The sequence below is a fragment of the Hemitrygon akajei genome, chromosome 4 (assembly GCF_048418815.1).
Source record: "Hemitrygon akajei chromosome 4, sHemAka1.3, whole genome shotgun sequence".
Taxonomy (NCBI): domain Eukaryota; kingdom Metazoa; phylum Chordata; class Chondrichthyes; order Myliobatiformes; family Dasyatidae; genus Hemitrygon; species Hemitrygon akajei.
This window is the reverse complement of record NC_133127.1, coordinates 86,005,694-86,025,244: the sequence shown is the minus strand read 5'-3', so window position 1 is coordinate 86,025,244 and position 19,551 is coordinate 86,005,694. Positions and strand designations below refer to the sequence as shown.

Sequence of the window (19,551 nt, the reverse complement as noted above, 5' to 3'; positions counted from 1 at the left end):
ATGGTACTAATGGAAAAATCACATAGGTAGTCATTAGAATACTAACTTCTGAGCATTATTCACCATTTTTGAGATAGATTTCATTACATTTTTTCACACATAACTCTTTATAAAGTGGAATAAAAATTTGCATGATACATTGGCAATATTTTCAAATTATTGATCATGAGGTGATGAAATGAAAATCCCTCTCCTAAAGAACTGGTTATCAATGCTGAAGACATAAGTAAACCAACAGCAGCAAATCAGCCAGCTTTGGAGATTATGGGCAGACACACGCCATTGTCAAGTTGCCCAGCAACATGTGGATGAAATTTTTCTGGAGGACCGATGCCTGTGAGTTTGTGAGTCCAGGCCAGGAACTGGATGTCGGAGAACTGATGCCTGTGAGTCTAAGCGTCCAGGGCCAAGCACTGGAGGCCAGAGGCATGGAGGTGCCCAGTGCTGGGGTTGGAGTGTGAGTGTGTGAAGGTGGTAAAGCGGTTTGTTCTGGTTTTGTGTTGTTGGTGTTGCTTGTGTTGTTCTGCTGAACAATGTGGGAATGCTATGTCGGCACCAGAATGTGTGGTAACACTTGTGGGCTGTCCCCAGTACATCCCGAGGTTGTGTTGGTTGTTAATGCAATTGACACAGTTCACTGTATATTTCAATGAACGTGTGATAAATAAATAAGAATCTGACCCTGAGATAATTATGATTGAAAAGACAGTCTAAATTGCAAACTAAATTCAAAGTTTTACAAGATAAAGAAACATTTACCTCAACAAAATAACATCACTTACACTGATATCTTCCAGATCCAAGTTATTAAGAACAATATTGTTGCGTTTCCAAATTATTGGTGGCCTGAGGATTCCCTGAATTGAACATGTTAGGACTGCACTCTGCCCCACTGTTGCCGTAGTTACACTCACTTTCTGATCTTCCGCCAGACTCAATTGAACCACCTCTGGAAAAATAATATTTTTTGAGATTAGTTAACATTTCCTGTTGATCTGATTAAAATGTTTGAATATAATAACAAATCAGAAATATTTTTTAAAAGATTCCAAGAAGTCTTCAAAGGACATTGCGTGTTAGCATTTATTTCTCATTGGGATTGACTAATATCATGCATGAAAAGCCTTTTACTTTAGATATGTTTGTAGTGAGTTTGAAAGGGGTGCAGAAATTAAATGGGACGTAAATTTCCAAAAACAATAAATATTCAGAGAAACAACTAATTTGAAGTATCAACTGCAGGCAAGAAATATAGTTATATTTCCATTCTCAACCAAAAAATCCCCAAACGTTTGTATATTTATACAAAATACAAGTATTTGTATAATGCCAAATTCATTTGATATAATTCAGTAAGATCTGGCTTGCATATTGTGATAGCAAAATCATAAGAAATTAACAGATAAATTATTTTGGTGTAGCTGTGATGCTATTATAAAAATAACTTTAATAAGCACATTTTATACATATGCACGACAAAAAGTCATTTTGATTGCATTGAGCTAAACAAGAGCATTCCCTCCACAATCACCATCAGAACAGGTGAACACTTACGACTGTGTGGCTAAGCATGGCTCCAATGCCATATTCAAGTTTGCTGAAGACACCACCGTTGACTCAAAAGTGGTGATGAGTCAGCATACAGGAGGGAGATTGAAAATCTGACTGAGTGGTGCCACAACACAACCTCTTACTCAATGTAAGCAAGACGGAGGACTTCAGGAAGAGGAACTATCAGATGATCAGAGTTGGAGAGGGTCAGCAACTTTACGTTCCTCGGTGTTGGCATTTCAGAGGACTTGTCATGGGCCCAGTCCATAAGCACAATTATGAAGAAAGCATGGCAGTGTCTCTACTTCCTTAGGAGTTTGTGAAAATTCAATTTGACACCTAAAACTTTAACAAATTTCTATAGATGTATGGTGGAGAATATATTGACTGGCTGTATCACAGCTTGGTATGGAAACACCAAAGCCCTTGAAAAGAAAATCATGAAAAAGTAGTGGATACAGCCCAGTCCATTATGGGTAAAGCCCTCCCAACCATGAGCACATCTACACGGAGCATTGTTGCAGGAAAGCAGCATCCATCATCAAGAATCATGCTCTCTTTTCACTGCTGCAATCAGGAAGAAGGTACAGGAGTCTCAGGACTCACACCACCAGGTTCAGCAAGAATTATTACCCCCTCAACCATCAGGCTCTTGAACAAATTGAGACAACTTCACTCAATTTCACTTGCCCCATCATTGAAATGTTTTCACAATCTGCGGACTCAATTTCAAGGACTATTCATCTGATGTTCTTGATATTTATTGCTTCTTTATTTATTTATTATTATTATTATTATTATTTCTTTTGTATTGGCACAGATTGTTGTCTTTTGCACTCTGGTTATACACCCAGTTGATCTGGTCTTTCATTGATTCTATTATGGTTATTATTCTATTATAGATTTATTGAGTATGCTTGCAAGAAAGTAAATCTCAGTATTGTACGTGGTGATATGTTTCCTTTGATCATAAATGTACTTTGAACTTTAACTCATTCTGCCCAAGTGAACAATATCTTTTTAGTTTAACTTTTCATTTTTACTTTTTGAAAAATATAGAAACATAGAGAAAAGGAATAGGTCAGCAATTCCTCAAACCTGCTCTATCATTCAATGAGATCATTGCTTATCTTTTATCTTGATATCATATTTGCAATATTTTTCCCTACCACTTTAATGTTTTTCTGTCTAGAAATCTATCTCATTCTTAAATACATCCAGCATGAAGGCTTCCACTACGATTTGTGGTGGAATGTTTTACAGGTTCACCACTCTCTGGATGATTTCCCAAAATCTTTTCAAGGAATTCTTCATGGTGTTCAGTCTGTTCCTAATTTCTCAACCAATATTACTAACTTGGTCATCTGAGCATTATCGTAGGGCTATTTATAGGACTTGATATTTTACTTTCTGGTAAAAAACACACCCATCCCCTTTACTCCACTCTGACCTTTTACCTCTTCACACCTGCTTATGACTTCACTCTGGGTCCCTTTCCCTATGGTCCACTCTCCTCTCCTATCAGATTCCTTCTTCTCCAGCCCTTGTCATTTCCCACCCACCTGGCTTCACCTATCACTTTCCATCTAGCCTCCTTTCCCTTTCCACCAGCTTTTTATTCTGGTGTCTTCTTTCCTTTTCAGTCCTGAAGAAGGGTCACAGCCCAAAATGTTGACTGTTTATTCATTTCCATAAATGTTGCCTGACATGCTGAGCTCCTCCTGCATTTTGTGTGTACAATTGACTTGTATTTTCTACATTACAACTGGGCACAACACACCCGAAGAGATATTTCAATGAATATAAAGTGCTTTGGTAAGTTCTGAAAATGATTTGAAAGACTTTGTATAAATACAAGACTTTCTTTTATATTAAAGAGCTTGAAATATACAAGGACTTGAAATTAATGTTAGCATTCATTTCAAAAGGTCTAGAATACATGAGCATTGATGTGATGCTGAGGCTTTATAAGGCCCTGGTGAGGTCTCACCATGAGTATTGTGAACAGTTTTGGGCTCCTCACCTAAAAAAAAAGATGCACTAGCATTGGAGAAGGTTCAGAGGAGGTTTAATGGAATGGTTCTGGGAATGAAAGGGTTACCATACAAGGAATGTTTGATGGCTCTGGGTCTGTACTCACTGGACTTTAGAAGGATGAGCGGGGATCTCATTGAAACCTTTTTAATGTTGAAAGACCTAGACAGAATAGATGTGGAAAGGATGTTTCCCATAGTGGGGAGTCTAGGACAAGAAGACACAGCTTCAGAATAGAGGAGACATCCAGTTAAAACAGGTGTGGAGAAATTCTCTTTAGCCAGAGGGTGGTGAATTTGTGGAATTTGTTACCACAGGTTGCTGTGAAGGCTAGGTCATTGGGTATACTTAAGGTAAAGATTGATAGGTTCTTGATTGGACATGGCATCAAAGATTACGGGGAGAAGACCAGGGAATGGGGATGAGGGGAAAAATGCATCAACCATGATTGAATGATGGAGCAGACTTGATGGGCCAAGTAGCTTAATTTTGCTCCTGTATCTTCTAGTCTTACAGTTGTGCTCTTGGAACTTACAGTACCACTTTATAACTTAGAGCCTTTTCTAAAACATTGTACCCTTTTATTAAAGGGTTGCTGTTGCATTTTCAAAGATCACATCAACTATTTTTGTTATCCACACACTACAATTCACAATGCCTTAAAAAATCTTCAACCGGATCCCAATACAATTTTATCCCAATTCATGTCAAATCATAAAGAAAATGATGATCTACTTGCAGTGGAAGAAGATGTATTAAGACACGGACAGGTTAAAATTGATGGGAGAGGTATATGAGCAGCTAGCTGCACTAAAAGTGGACAAATTAGTCGGTTCAAATAGGATACATTTTAGTTTGCCTGGGGAAAGAAGGAAGTAAATTACAGATATCCTAAGCGTAATATTCTCACCATCTATAAATTCAAGGAAAGCACTCAAGGACTGGAAAATTGCAAGTGTTACATTCCTGTTCATGTTCATAACATCCATTTAATGTTCAACCAACCAAAACAGCATTAATATTTTCTTGAACACAAGTCAAACTGGCACCCATGAGATTTATCCTGATATGCCAGGACTGTAGGGATAAACTGATTGACTGGTAGTTATGGGATTTAAGTATAGGTGGAGCAGGTTACAGAAACAACAGTTTGGAGCAAAAGTATATTGGTTTATTGTTACATGTACTGAGGTACTGTCAAAAATATTGTTCGTACAGATCAATAATTAAAGCAGTGCATTGAGGCAGTACAAGGTAAAACAATAACAGAATGCAGAATAAAGTTTTATGGTTGCAGAGAACGTGCATCACAGGTAGACCATAGATGCAAGATCATAATGATGTACATCGTGAAGTCAAGAGCCCATTCTTATCCATACTAGGGAATTGTTTTGTAGCCTTTTAACAGCAGGATAGAAGCTTCCCTTGAGCCTGGTGGTACGTGCTTTCAGGCTTTTGTATCTACCGCCCGATGGGAGAGGGAACAAGACAGAATGTCAGTGGCAGGTGGGGTTGTTGATAATGCAAGCTGCTTTACCAAGGCAGCAAGAAGTGCAAACGGAGTCCATGGAGGGGAGCAAATTTCCATCATTGTGTCCACAATTCGCTGCAGTTTCTTTCTTGCGGTCACTGGCAGAGCAATTGCTATATTGAGCCACTTTGCAGATAGGATGCCCTCTTTAGTGCATCTAGATAAGATGCATCAATAAAGTTTGATCATGGTCAGAGAGGACATGCCAAATTTTCTTTTGCCTCCTGAGGAGGTAAAAGCATTGGTGCGCTCTCGTGGCCATGGTATCTACGTGGATGAATTAGAATTGTCTATTGGTGAAGTTCACTCCCAGAAACTTGAAGCTCTCTGACCTTTTGACCTCTGCACCATTGACAGGCAGTCTGACTCCAATTACCAGAAATGTAGAGAATCATGAAACATTGAATGAAGGTCAAAGTTTTAAAAAGCATGGTGAAAAACATTGAATGGGGCAAATGGTCAATTCAATGTTCAAAGTTCAAAGAAACACAATAGAATCCAAAAAAACACACACACAACAAAGACTATCAGACATACAATGTGCAAAAAAAGAACGACTTGTGCAAAAAATAAAAGAAACGTGGAAAATACTACATAAAACATGAACTGCAGAATCTCTGAAAGTTAGTCAACACTCACTAAGCCATTTCAGTGCTCAAATGACATATACAGGGAGTGGAGGGCAGTGATAGGTTAAAGATGAAATTTAATTCTGCAAAATGCAAAATACTTATTAACATGCCATTTAGGAGCATAACTGCGCTCTGCCAGTTAAGTTGATTATAGCAAATGTGATGTTAACCTTGGCTTCTTCGCAGAATGTTACATTATCATGAGATGCAATATAAAGGAGGGGTTATAATTGTATAAGGGGTACACAGATGGAGAGATTAGGGGGTATATGTGAATGGTTCATTGAAGACTGCAGGGCAGATTAGAAAAGAGATTAAGGTGGCATATGGACATGTGATGGTGTGCTTTATAAACAGATATTCCAGTACCACTGCTTGTGATTTCGTTCTTGGATTTAATTTGTTTGTTTTGAGTCTGAGTCTGTGTGCATTCTACACCACACTCGGCACTTGTGTGAGTACATGAGCTACATGTGGAGTGACAATTGTGGAAACCACACGTTAAGGAGGGTAAAGAAGAGATTTACTAAAGTGGATTCTAGTAATAAATGACTTTAGACCTGTGGATAGGCTAGAAAACAGAGGAGGATAAGAGGAGAACTGACATAGATAATTAAAATCATGAAGTAGAGTCTGTTCCCTTGGTGGAAGGATCAACGCAAAAGAAAAACAAACTGACATGACGAAATTTTTTTTTAAACGAAGCAAGTGGGTAGGATTTGGAAGTCAGTTCCTCGGCAAGAAATAGAGACAGCCTCAATTATAGTGTTCAAAAGGGAGTTGGATACGTGACTGAAATGAGAGCATTTGGAGAAGGTTTGGAGTATAACAAGCTGGACTGTCTTACAGAGAGCTCTGGATGGTGGTGAACGCAAGTGCTGAGTGAGGTATAGAATGCACACAGACTCAGACTCAAAACAAACAAATTAAATCCAAGAATGAAATCACAAGCAGTGGTACTGGAACTTCTACGATTGAGCACTGAGTACTCAGCATGAGGCCTTTATGCACTGACTCTCCATGAAGGAATGAATAATTAGCAGTCTGAGTCTTAAACGGACAGCAGCAGCTAATCATACCTCAGGGAATGGGAGCACCGAAATTTGGATGCCGGCCGCTGTTCAGTTGGGATCATGACAGACCCCACCCACCAATTACAGTTGAATCCTGATGGCCCAGGGTGACCAGGATGGTGCTGCTGAAATTCCTCTATCAAGCTAGCATCTAGGATGTCCCATGAAGGAATCCAGTTTCTTTCATCTGGGCTATATCCTTCCTAACTGATGAGGTACTGCCTTTTACCTCAAACTATGTCAGTGTCCAAAAGTTGCCAGACTGTGTAGGTGGGTTGTCCCTCAACATTTCTGGGAGGAGGAGATCATTTGGGAACCAGAGCCAAGGGGCTGGCACTCAAGGGCTTGAGGTGGGATGTGAATTGTAAGGTGCTCAGGAGTTGGAGATGATTGGTAATTGGGTTGGCACGTTGCAGGATTTTGAATGAACCATCGTAGCAAGGGTCCAATTCTCTGGATTCAACCTAGATGGGGAGATGTCTAGTTGAGAGCCAGACCACGAATTGGCCAACAACATCTCACTCACCTTAACCCATTTCTGGCAACACCTCTGGCCCAGTTGGTCCACTGATGGAACCCCCACCTCTGCTTCTTGTTCCAGGAACAGGAGAGGATGGTACACAAATTGTCATTTGAAAGGGGACATCACAATAGATGAATGCTAAAGTGTGTTGTGAGGAAGCTCCACCCAGAACAGATTGCCACTCCAAGTGGTAGGGTTCAACAAATCTAAACAGCAGAGTGCTCTCTTTAGGTCCTGGTTGACCCTCTCCATTTGTGCATTGGTCTGCAATGGAACCCAGACAACAGACTGGCAGAGACCCCAAAAAACTCACAAAAAGCCTTCCAAAACCTACAGGGAAACTGGGGGCTATGGTCGGAGATGACACCTGGGGAAACCATGAATCCTGAAGACATGCTGCAACATAAACTTGGTGGAATCTAAAGGGGAAGGGAAGGTAGCTTGGGAAGGAATACGAAGTGGTAGGGCTTGGAGAATTGATCTACGATACCATGATAATGGTGTCACTGGTCTTCCGGCATCTTGGGGTAATAAAGTCCATAGAAGTGTGAGACCAAGGGTGAAGAGGGATGGGGAGAGGCTAAAGCAGACCTTGAGCTGTGCTCAGGGATCTTTCTTTCATCTGCAGACATCACACTAAGACGTATCCCCGGATATCTTCAGTCACATCTCGCCTCCAGTGATGTCCCTGACAAACTCCTAGATGCCCCCAGTTGAGCACCTCTAAACGAGCAGGATTGGGAACAAAGATGCATTGGGGAGGGTCTTTACCCCAGTCTGTCCCATGTTGCTCTTCGGCTTGGTGCACTCTCTATCAAGTCAATGTTTCTGCAGATAGATGCCACCACTCCAGAGCTGGGAATTATAGTTGAAGGCGTCTCTTCCTCGTTAGGTATGAAGAGAAGTCATCCGGTTTTCAATTTTTTTTGATCCTGGGTGGTAAGAGTCTTGGGGGCTGTCTCAGGGGGTATTTCAGGAGCCCAGCCCAGAATGACACTAATAGACTCTTAGACTGCACAATGACAGCCAGGGATGACTCAGAATGAGTGTACTTTTGGGGAAGTGAATGAGATGGAGCAGGACTGATTCCATATGCTGGCCAACCTTGAGCTTAAGTGGGGACATTTGATGGTTGATCTGCCTCAACGTCAAAGGTCTCCCAACCAGGGCCAAGGCAATGGGCCATTGGCTGAGACTGAAATAGGGGATTTTTTAATCTTCTGGCCAGTCTAAGGTCTAAAAAAAAATATAGTCCTACTGTACTGGAGTCAATAAATGCATTTAGGAAATGCTTTTGGTCTCCCCATGAGAGACCACACTGGAGGGAGCTGAACTTGGTGTGAGGCTAGCAACCATCACAGCCCTCACTACACTGGGTAGTCCTAGGAGTTTCCTGGAAACTTAGGACAAGAGGTGCAGTAATATCTGGCCTCTCCACAGTAAATGCAGCACCTCTCCCTCCCAACTTCACTCTTTCAGCTTGAAAGAGCCCGGTCTGGCCTATTTGCGTAGGCTCCTCAGAGGCTGGGGTCAGCGCAATCGAGGAGAAATCCTAGCCTAGGGAATAGGAGAGGGCAGAGGATGGTCAAGGAGCAGGATCCCTTTGGAATAATCTCTTGGGCCTCAAGGGAATCCCTTAGCTCATCACTCAATCCCTTATGGAATAGTTCCAGTGCTATCATATTCCAGCTGCTCTCTACAGCCAAGGTACATAATGCAATGGAATAACTGGCCACAAACCAATTCCCCTGGTGAGGATTGAAGAGCTTTATGTCCTCCAGTGGGGTGATAGAACACTCTCTTCAAAGTCACTGAAAAGTTGGGTGAATCATTCTCCCGTAGTGCAGTGGCTCTTCCAGTTAGGAGCGAGATGATATTGACGGCCTTACTGCATTCTGACTGGAGCTTGGGAGGCTGTACCAGGAATCCTCAGTATACTTCAATTCACATTCATTCATATTTTGCAGCGATCATGATGGCTCAACCATGCTATTACAGGAGATTGCTGGATGATGCTGAACCCAGGTGCAGAGTAACATCTAGAATTTTAACTCAGAATCAAAAGAAATAAGACAACACAAACAAAACCAAAAGGCAAAATAACAAAGAGCCAAACTAGAAATGGGACTCCAGTGAATACTCAGCACGAGACCCTGAAGTACTGATTTGCCATGAAGGAATGTGGCAGGCAATAATGGGCAGTCTTAAAGGGACAGTGGCAGCTTATCACACACGGGTGAAATGGAGCACTGAAACCTGGATGCCTGTCGCAGTTAGTCGGGGTGGGGTACCAATGGTTCCCCCCTCAATGCTTTGATCTCTGTGAACAACTTACTCTGAAATGAACATTAAAATCTCAAGGTATTCCTCAGCAAGTTATCACGGGTGACAGTTTGACTTATGTCCAAGAAAATATTGATGGTATTTTGGTTATTTGAGCGTGAAATGGATGTTAAGAACATGGCACAAAATCTGCTTCAGTCTTAATTTGGCATGGAAATGAAATAAAACCTCTAAAGCTGAACAAGCATAATTAACACATGATTAAAACCATAATGTCACAGACTGCTTTGTTACTTTTTGGTTTGCTGTCGAATTTTCCCCTTGGTGCTTGTGGTGCCAAGGCTGTTGGATAACAAACAGGGAGAATGTAACTACACAGCTTCAAAGTTTAAAGTGAATTTTATTATCAGAGTACATATATGTCACCACATATATGTATTCACATATATATAAGATTCATCCAGGAATCAGGAAAGGACTAGCAATGTAAGACACAGAATGAAACAGATAAGAAGGAATAAAAATCTAACAGGGTGAGAACATGTAAAGAAAGATCCTGATGATGAATGCTATTACAGTTGCATTGTTAGGTTTATTGTGTTTGATTTATTATTCTAATATAAGTAATAGTAAAATAAAGATAACGGTGGAGGTAATTATTGTTGCAGTTATAGCAATGGAAACATAGGAATTAGCTGGATTAGTCATAAATATGACATGATTTTACAGCTAATCAGAGGCTTTGACCATAAGTAGCATGAAAAACAAACAATCAGTCAGAAAGATCTGGAGTGAGCAAATAAATAGATATCTGGAGACCTCCTGGCCTGAAATTATGCCTTTTGATTCAGAGATGATGTGACAAAATTCGTGCCTGCTTGCCCTGAGGACTCTCAGCACCAAGCACCGTATTGAAACAGGTGGGCTACAGCAGCTCAGCACCTTACTGCTTGGGATCATTCCAGCTTAAAGAAGGTTGAAGCCAATTGCTGAGACACAAAGATCTCCCCCAAAGTCAGACTCATACTGTACGTTCCTGTTGTCTATGCTTGGGTTGAGTTGGGCCAATCACTCATAACTGCTTTCTCATGTCTTGCATTCAGTCTCTGCAGAGAGACTACAGAGTCCTCTTCAGGCACCAAGACTGGGCAGAATATATAGAAAGCCTTCTCTTCTCAAATGTTAGGGAGTCCCCTCAGCCATCCCAATTGTGTCCTAAGGAATGCAGGGAATTATATTTGGCACAAGCTTGGATGCAGGAGCTATTAGATAGATGAAATTTTTTTAAAAAAGTAGTCTTTTTTTTCTCCACAATAGAATTTCACCCAGGTTTACTCTCTTTCCGTTTTTCACTCCTCAGATACCAACAAGGCAATAAGGTTTCTGCTGGCTTGGTTTACGAGCGCCTTGGGATTTTACACACTGGTACACCTGCAGGCCTGAGGGCCAAACTTACTTTGAATTCCCCTGAAGCTTTAACCTGGAACCACAAATATCCCCACATGGTAGGGACTTGGACTGACAAGGAGAGGTTGACTCATTTGGATCTCCACTTCATATTCAAGCAAGTCAGCAGAGATGACTGAAAGTGAGAAATGAACCACTGCACTTGTGCACAAATAGTGGTAAGCATACGTGTGTAAAATGTGCTCCTGGCATTGCTGCTGGACCAAAAATGTTATGTAAAACCTCTTTTTTTGTTTTTCTGCAGTCATGTTGCTCTTCCACGGGACACAGCCATCCATACAGAGATTAAGTGACCCCTCTGTTGACAATTAAAGCGTCTCACTGTCCTGAATCAACACTTGTGCCGAATGATTTCTATAGCAATGAGAGCAGAGTTTTCCACCAGATCTGTTTATTGTATCATTTATGTTCATGTATCATGATCACAATGATGGAAATCCCCCTCCACGCTCATGTCATTGGTCCAGTTACTGTTTTTTCACAAACATTTGGTACTGGCAGAAATTGCTCCTTGCTTTTAAAGACTATTTTCATAGATGCAGTTATTTTACATGTCTAATCGAATGCCAGCTTTACTGTGCTTAGTTACTTGGACTGGAAGTTCTGATCAGTTCCACATACAAAATAGAATATGGAACCTATAGAACAGGCCCTTTGGCCCACAATTTTGTGCTGAACCAACTGAAAAGTAAATTTTAAAAAAGCAAAACTAATCCTTCTACTACACAATGTGCGTACTCAGTATGTGCGGTTGGGAGACTGTAGGTCTGACACGGTGGTCAGCAGCACAGGAGCGCCGCAGGGAACCGTACTTTCTCCGGTCCTGTTCACCCTGTACACATCAGACTTCCAATATAACTCGGAGTCCTGCCATGTGCAGAAGTTCGCTGATGACACGGCCATAGTGGGGTGTGTCAGGAATGGACAGGAGGAGGAGTATAGGAAACTGATACAGGACTTTGTGATATGGTGCAACTCAAACTACCTGCGTCTCAATATCACCAAGACCAAGGAGATGGTGGTGGACTTTAGGAGATCTAGGCCTCATATGGAGCCAGTGATCATTAATGGAGAATGTGTGGAGCAGGTTAAGACCTACAAGTATCTGGGAGTACAGTTAGACGAGAAGCTAGACTGGACTGCCAACACAGATGCCTTGTGCAGGAAGGCACAGAGTCGACTGTACTTCCTAAGAAGGTCATTCAATGTCTGTAGTGAGATGCTGAAGATGTTCTATAGGTCAGTTGTGGAGAGCGCCCTCTTCTTTGTGGTGGCGTGTTGGGGAGGAAGCATTAAGAAGAGGGACGCCTCACGTCTTAATAAGCTGGTAAGGAAGGCGGGCTCTGTCGTGGGCAAAGTACTGGAGAGTTTAACATTGGTAGCTGAGCGAAGGGCGCTGAGTAGGCTACGGTCAATTATGGATAACTCTGAACATCCTCTACATAGCACCATCCAGAGACAGAGAAGCAGTTTCAGCGACAGGTTACTATCGATACAATGCTCCTCAGACAGGATGAAGAGGTCAATACTCCCCAATGCCATTAGGCTTTACAATTCTACCGCCAGGACTTAAGAACTTTTTAAAAGCTATTATTAATGCTTTTTGAGATAGTGATTTAGATGCATATCATATTTTTTACTGAGTTAAGTATTGTATGTAATTAGTTTTGCTACAACAAGTGTATGGGACATTGGAAAAAAAGTTGAATTTCCCCATGGGGATGAATAAAGTATCTATCTATCTATCTATGTCATATGCTTCCATCTTCCTCATATCCATGTGCCTACCTAATTGTCTCTTAAAAGCCTCTAAGGTATTTGCCTCCACTACCAAACCAGGCAGCGCATTCCAGGCATCCACCAGTCTCTGAGTAAACTTAACCTTCACATCCCCTTTGAACCTACCTCCCCTCTCACCTTCAACGCATGCCCTCTGGTATTAGACATCTCTACCCTGAGAAACAGATTCTCCCTGTCTACTCTATCTATGCCTCTCATAATCTTATCAATAGAACATCTAACAAATCTTAAAAGTAAGAGATTCTGCAGATGCTATAAACCCAGAGCATCACACACACACACACACACACACACACACACACACACACACACACACACACACACACACACACACACACACACACACACACACACACACACACACACACACACACACACACACACACACACACACACAATGTTGGAGAAACTCAGCAGGTCAAGCAGCATCTATGGAGAGGAATAAACAGTCAATGTTTCGTGCCCAGTCCTGAAGAAAGGTCTCAGCCCAAAATATTGACTGATTATTCCTCTCTATTGATGCTGCTTGACCTACCGAATTCCTCCAGAATTTTGTGTGTGTTTCTCCAGTCTAGCAGTCTATGATCTATGAATTTTCTGAGGTCAGATTTTTTATAGTTAATTTATAATAATTTATTATCTCACCTTAACGTCTGATTATCAATTCGAAGTATAGCTTTCCATAATCACTGATAGTAATGTGTTGAAATGATGTTGTGCCTTTTCTTGTACTTCAGTGGACATCAATTATCCCATGAAAGTAAGTTTCGAGCATTGCACAATTATCAGGCTGTTTTGTATCTAACCAGAGTCACCTTTAAAGTTTAAGTGTGCATTTATTCTGTGCAAGTTTGCCATCACCCTCTATTTCAAAGCTTCTATTTTTCTTAAATATCATTTCCTTCCATTCAAAGAGCAAGGGGGAGGTCTGTCATGAATCACATTTTCATTTGCACTAAGATTTGAAAGCATTATCTTGCTAAGTCTTCATCTCAGACTTGCATCATTAATCCAAGCAGCACACACAAAATGCTGGAGGAACGCAGCAGGTCAGGCAGCATCTATGGAAGAGAGTACAGTCAACATTTCGGGTTGAGACCCTTCATCAGGCCTGAAACATCAACTGTACTCTTTTCCGTACGTGCTGCTGGCCTGCTGAGTTCCTCCAGCATGTTGTGTGTGCTGCTTGGATTTCCAGCATCTGCAAACTTTCTTGTGCTTGTGTTACATAATTAATTGTGATCTGTGTGGACTCGTACTGCCTATGTCCTTGATGACTTTACCAGTATTGACAGCTGCAATTCTTCAGACTCCTATCCTTGTCAGCAGTGTAAAATGTGCGTGCTCACTCAGTTCTTAACCCATAGCACAGTGTCACAGATGGTAATGCAGCTAAGTCAGAGAACAGAGCTTAATCCTGATCTCTGGCATTATCAGTGTAGAGTTTGCATATTGTCCTTTTGCCCGACAGGTTCCTCTGGGTGCTCTAGTTCCCTCCTACATCACAACTACATGTGGGTTACTGGGTAAACTGACAAGTGTAAATTGCCCTTCGTGTTTAGATGAGTGGTAGATTCTTGGGTGAGCTGAAGAGAACGTGGGGAGAATACAAAATGGGATTAATGGAGGATTAGTTTCCAATGGGTGACGTGCACTTGATGAGCTGAAGGGCTTTTATAATCCTGATTAAGTCCATCACAGAGCAAGATGGCCAAGGGATACATGTGAACAATGAGGATACAGTTTACTCAAGGCCACCTGACACTTTTCTGGGACTTCATATACACAACACTGCAACTAGTGAGCGGTTGGTTACATGAAACAATACTCAGTGAAACACCAGCAATACATCCACAGTCAATCTCTGCTATCTGGCACATGACAGACATGCCTAATGCTGACTGATCACATTTGCCACTTAGTCAAGTTGGCCCAGCTGTTCCTTCAGTGTGGCCCCTCTTTCAGCCCAGTCATTTCATCAGAAATGCTGGTAACTAGAACTGAATAACAAAACTTTCCTTCAGTGTGGCCGCTCTTTCAGCCCAGTCATTTCATCAGAAATGTTGGTAACTAGAATTGAATAACAAAACTTTCCACCAACTGACGGAAGAAACTTTGATTAATTTCAGTGCATGAAAATGTTTGGGGTGCTGCTGAAATAAAGAGACTTTAAATAGTATTTATTAATTGATAGATTTTAGTTCATTCAAGACATGTACTCCTTCAAACTATAAATGAATTATGGATAGGCAGTATAGTTAGTTAGTGTTGGCGGGTGGCCAAGTGGTTAAGGCGTTTGTCTAGTTATCTGAAGGTCGCTTGTTCGAGCCTTGGCTGAGGCTTGCGTGTGTGTCCTTGAGCAAGGCACTTAACCACACATTGCTCTGCGATGACACTGGTGCCAAGATGTATGGGTCCTAATGCCTGGACAACATCGATGGCGTGGAGAGGGGAGACCTGCAGCTTGGGCAACTGCCGGTCTTCCATAAAAAAATAAACCTTGCCCAGGCTTGCGCCCTGGAAACTTTCCAAGGTGCAAATCCATGGTCTATCGAGACTAACGGAGGCCTACACACACACACATAGTTAGCCAAAACATTCTTAAGGAGGAAAAAATTCAAGCAGAAGCTGAACAATTACAGTATCTGCTAAAATTGTAGTATATTGTTTACTTCCCTAATCTTAACAATATATACTTGGGTAAAAGAACAAGACAGAAAATAATATTATATTCCAGTAAGGCCTGACATGACAGAGCTGACTACCTCCTGTGTGTCAACCTTAATGTAAAAGATTGCTTGCCATGTAAAGAGCATGACTGAATGCAAAGCTCAATAGAAGCCACGCAACATGATTCTTTTTATTAGAAACATGAGGAATTCTTGGTTGTACAGGGGATAAGAAAACAGTTTTACAGACACTTGAATGCCAAGGTCCAAGAGAAAACCTGTGGTTTAAGGAACAAATAGTAGGTGGAAAGACCCCAGGAGATCCAGAAACACTAGTTACTACAACAAGCATAGATTCTTCAATCATGGATATACTACACAACCAGCTAAAGGCCAAACACTTAACTGGCTCCAATGAGAAGACTAAGATCAGAATACAGCTTTTCAAAAACAGACAGGCAGTTCAGCAGCTGATGAAAGTAAACTTGTTGGAGCACCATGATTCAGCTCTTGACAAGAGTGCCCTTGGGTTCACTCCACAGCTCTCTTGATCCTTTCTGCCATCACTGCCCAACAAGGAGCTGAAAATGACATTTTCTTACTGAAAAACAAGGCCATGAGAACAGACAATGCCCTTGATGAAGTCTTACAGCTTGCTGGGCTGGATTTCACTCTCAAATTCACAGCATCATCTACATCAAGGAAAGGGAGGATCAGGGAAAAAAAGGCTCTTGCATACACTGTTACCATGAGCAGCATCAGAGGAGACAAATCCAACTGTCCGTCATATGGAAAATTGTTACCAGACTCCTCCTCAACTACTTTCTTCCAATAGCCAAAGAGCAGCTCCCTGGATTACACTGTGGATTCCATTGGAAGCACAACAGCCATGACGTGCAGAATGTATCAACTCCAGGAGAAATGCAAGTATATATCATCGCACACACCCATTCTGATTTCGCAGAAGGTTTTGACTCAAGAGTGACTGCGGAATGCCCTACCAAAGTCTGCTTGCCTGCTCAAATTTATCTTTGTCTTACATCTGCTACATGACAGCATGCAAAACTGTGTATTTATCCAACAACTCCACAACAAACCCAACCTCAGTAGGGAATGGTGTCAAGACTGTGACACTGGCGGAATGCTCTTCTAAATCTTTTCACTCCACTACTACACTTATCTCACCTCTAGCTGTCTTCTTGCTAGGGTGTAACTAACCTACATGGAAATTGATCAGTCATCTCCATTCTTGAACAATGTCACTCCAACATGAGTCGTCAAGCTGTCATATGGAGAAGACATTTGTTTATGTGCTTGTTCAAAGATTGTGCTCAAATTTGTTCACTGGAGTGGCTGATAGAATGAGCTTTATTTCTATCATTGGTACAATGATCCACTACTAACTTGTCCTAGCTACACAACAGTAAGTACACATGATGATTCTTGGGAAGCCCTGTCCTAGAAGCTACCTCTCAGCAAGAACAGACGTCACTGATGAAATTCACAATTACATTTAGTGAGTGAAAACAGACTTTGGTCATCTGAGGAAAAGAATTTTTAAACATAGCCTAAAATTTGTGGTCTACAGGAGTAATCCCTGCCCTCCTGTGTGCTCCTGAAAGATGGATGATATAAAGCATGTCACTCAAAGCACTGAGGCTCGGATTTTACTGAGATAGCTCCAATGGGCAGCCCATGTTGTTCAGATAACAAGTGGTTACAAGGTGGACACTTGAACCAAATGAACCAAGGATGCTGCAACCACACCAATTCTGACTAATCACTTCCCTATAATAGAGGAAGATTCAGCAATGAGTACCACAACATTTCTTTCAGAAGCATATGGAGCCTAGTTTCATACACTCCCAAATTGTTCACCCATCAAACCACTTAACTCCTCTTACACCTGTAGGACTCTCAGTACCAGTAACCGTGGTGTTAACTGTTCAGGCTAACAAAATGTCTTCTCAGTATTGTTATAATGAAATGGCTTCTCTGTAATGTTATTTAATGCTGTAATGGGTTTCTGTTGCTGGAATGTTTGGGTTATGGCTGCAGATAAGGGGGGAACTAACCAATGGAGAATTGTTATGATATTTTGTATGTGTAAGCTGAGTGGGAGTTCGCGGTCTTTCTCGGGAGGAGAGTGAGGAGGACGGACATGTGAGGAGCTGACAGCGGTTCCAGTGCAATGGATACTGGACGTCGGTGGTTCAGGCGAAGGTTCGGAAGGTCGTTGTGGATGGAACTGGAGGCGTGAGCTCCAACGTATTAAAATATTATGTGCACAAACTGATAAACTTATTGATTTGGCACCTTTAGGTTATCTGTTTTTACTAACCCATCACTAAGAAATAACTATAACGTTGCAATTATTTACTCGCTTTTGGGTATTGTCTAGTATTTGTGTTGCAAGCGTGTACTGGGGGGGGTCATTACACCACATTCACACCGAAGTATTGCACTATTGGCGGGGCAATGGCGGTTCACCCTAGGTGAACTGGGGTAAATTGGGGGTACGGAGGTTACACACCTACCATGGAAGAAACTATGGGTGCTACATTGACCTCATTCAAACTGGAACAAAAGGTGTCACAGTCCGGTCTGTGGACTCCACATTCCGGTTATTTCTTTTTCCCCATGTCCCGTTGGGCGCCTTGATTGAGGCACCTGATCCTCCTTTTCAGCCTGCAACATAAATAGCTCCAGAGTTCAGCTATTCCTTTGCTGGACTGTCATCAGAAACTCACACCAAGAAGCTCGTCACCAGAAGCCAGTTACCGGAAGCTTGTCACCGGAAGCCAGGCCAATGGTTTCAGGTGCTGGGCTGCCAAGAAGTCTGGACCATCATCGGAGTCACTGAGAATCATGGACTCTTGTTGCCTCAGTGCCTGTGGCTGCTTAGCGAACTCAGTTGTTTTCGTGGCCAGCTGATTTGCTGGCTGTTTTGCCGCTGCTTCGCGTAAGGTACAAATTCTGTCATTTTCATGGCCGGCTGAGACGGCTGGCTATTTGCTGCCACTCCGAGCAACGATATGTACGAGCTGTCATTGTGTGGTTCTGTCTTTTCGTTGTCCAAGTCCCTCTAGCTGAGTGGGTCCAGCCGTTTGCTGCTGCTCTGAGTTGGGTATTCTGTCTCTTCATTGTCCAAGTCTGTGATCCAGTCCAGGCTCTGTGTTCTAGTCCAGTCAAGTCCAAGTTCCCAGTCAAGTCAAACCCCAGTTCCAAGTCAAGACCAGGTTTTACCAGTTTGTTATCCAGCATTTACGTCCATGTTGACATTGTGTCTTTATTCCTGGCCTTCCTAGTAATTCTCAATAAACACAGTTCAGTTTATACTATCTCAGTGTCTGTGTCTTGCACTTGGGTCCGCTCCCAATGCCCCCTTGTAACAAAAGGCAGTCAGTCTTAAGCCCAAGGAACTGTTTAAAATTGTACACTTGCTGTATTGAACATTTGATTGCTTTGAGGATCAAGTTTCTTAAGGTTTCAAACAGAGGACTATCAACAGTGAACCAATGAGGGGGAAGAGAATAAATAAAAGTCAATGTAAGAAAAATTAAAAGCACCGGGAACAATAACCTGAAAAGTAAAGAAAATATGAGCAGATTTCTTTTTTAATGGAGATAGGGAGCATTTAGATGAGGTCCAAAACAAACGACAGCCACCAAGAAGTGTCCAACTGAACCGAAAACAAGGACATCATTAATATTTTATGGTTCTGATTCCAACATTATTGACCTTTCAGGAGCAACCAAGTGGTAGGTGGTCACAACTGGCCACCTTTGGTAATGAACCCTGGGAAGTTGCAGCAGTACGAATGATGCTAGGAACAGGATGACTGGACAGAATAAAGTCAGGGGTTTCTGAGGGCTGAAAAGGTTTCCTCCCCATTCTAGCCATCAGAGCAGGCTGAGAAATATGATTAACCTTATGGGTCACCTTGTTTCAGACTCCTAAAGCTGTTCATTGAAAGGGTTGAATGCAG

At 41.8% G+C, this 19,551-nt stretch overlaps 1 protein-coding gene across 2 annotated transcripts in view; it reads right to left on the bottom strand.

Annotated features, from left to right (window-relative positions):
• fstl5 (follistatin-like 5) overlaps nucleotides 1-19,551 on the bottom strand; it is a 793,070-nt gene that overhangs the window by 157,630 nt on the left and 615,889 nt on the right. For both annotated transcript variants that reach the window (XM_073042992.1, XM_073042993.1), the window contains exon 7: nucleotides 783-949. In XM_073042992.1, the coding sequence (XP_072899093.1) occupies nucleotides 783-949 (167 nt within the window). The remainder of the gene's footprint in view (nucleotides 1-782; nucleotides 950-19,551) is intronic.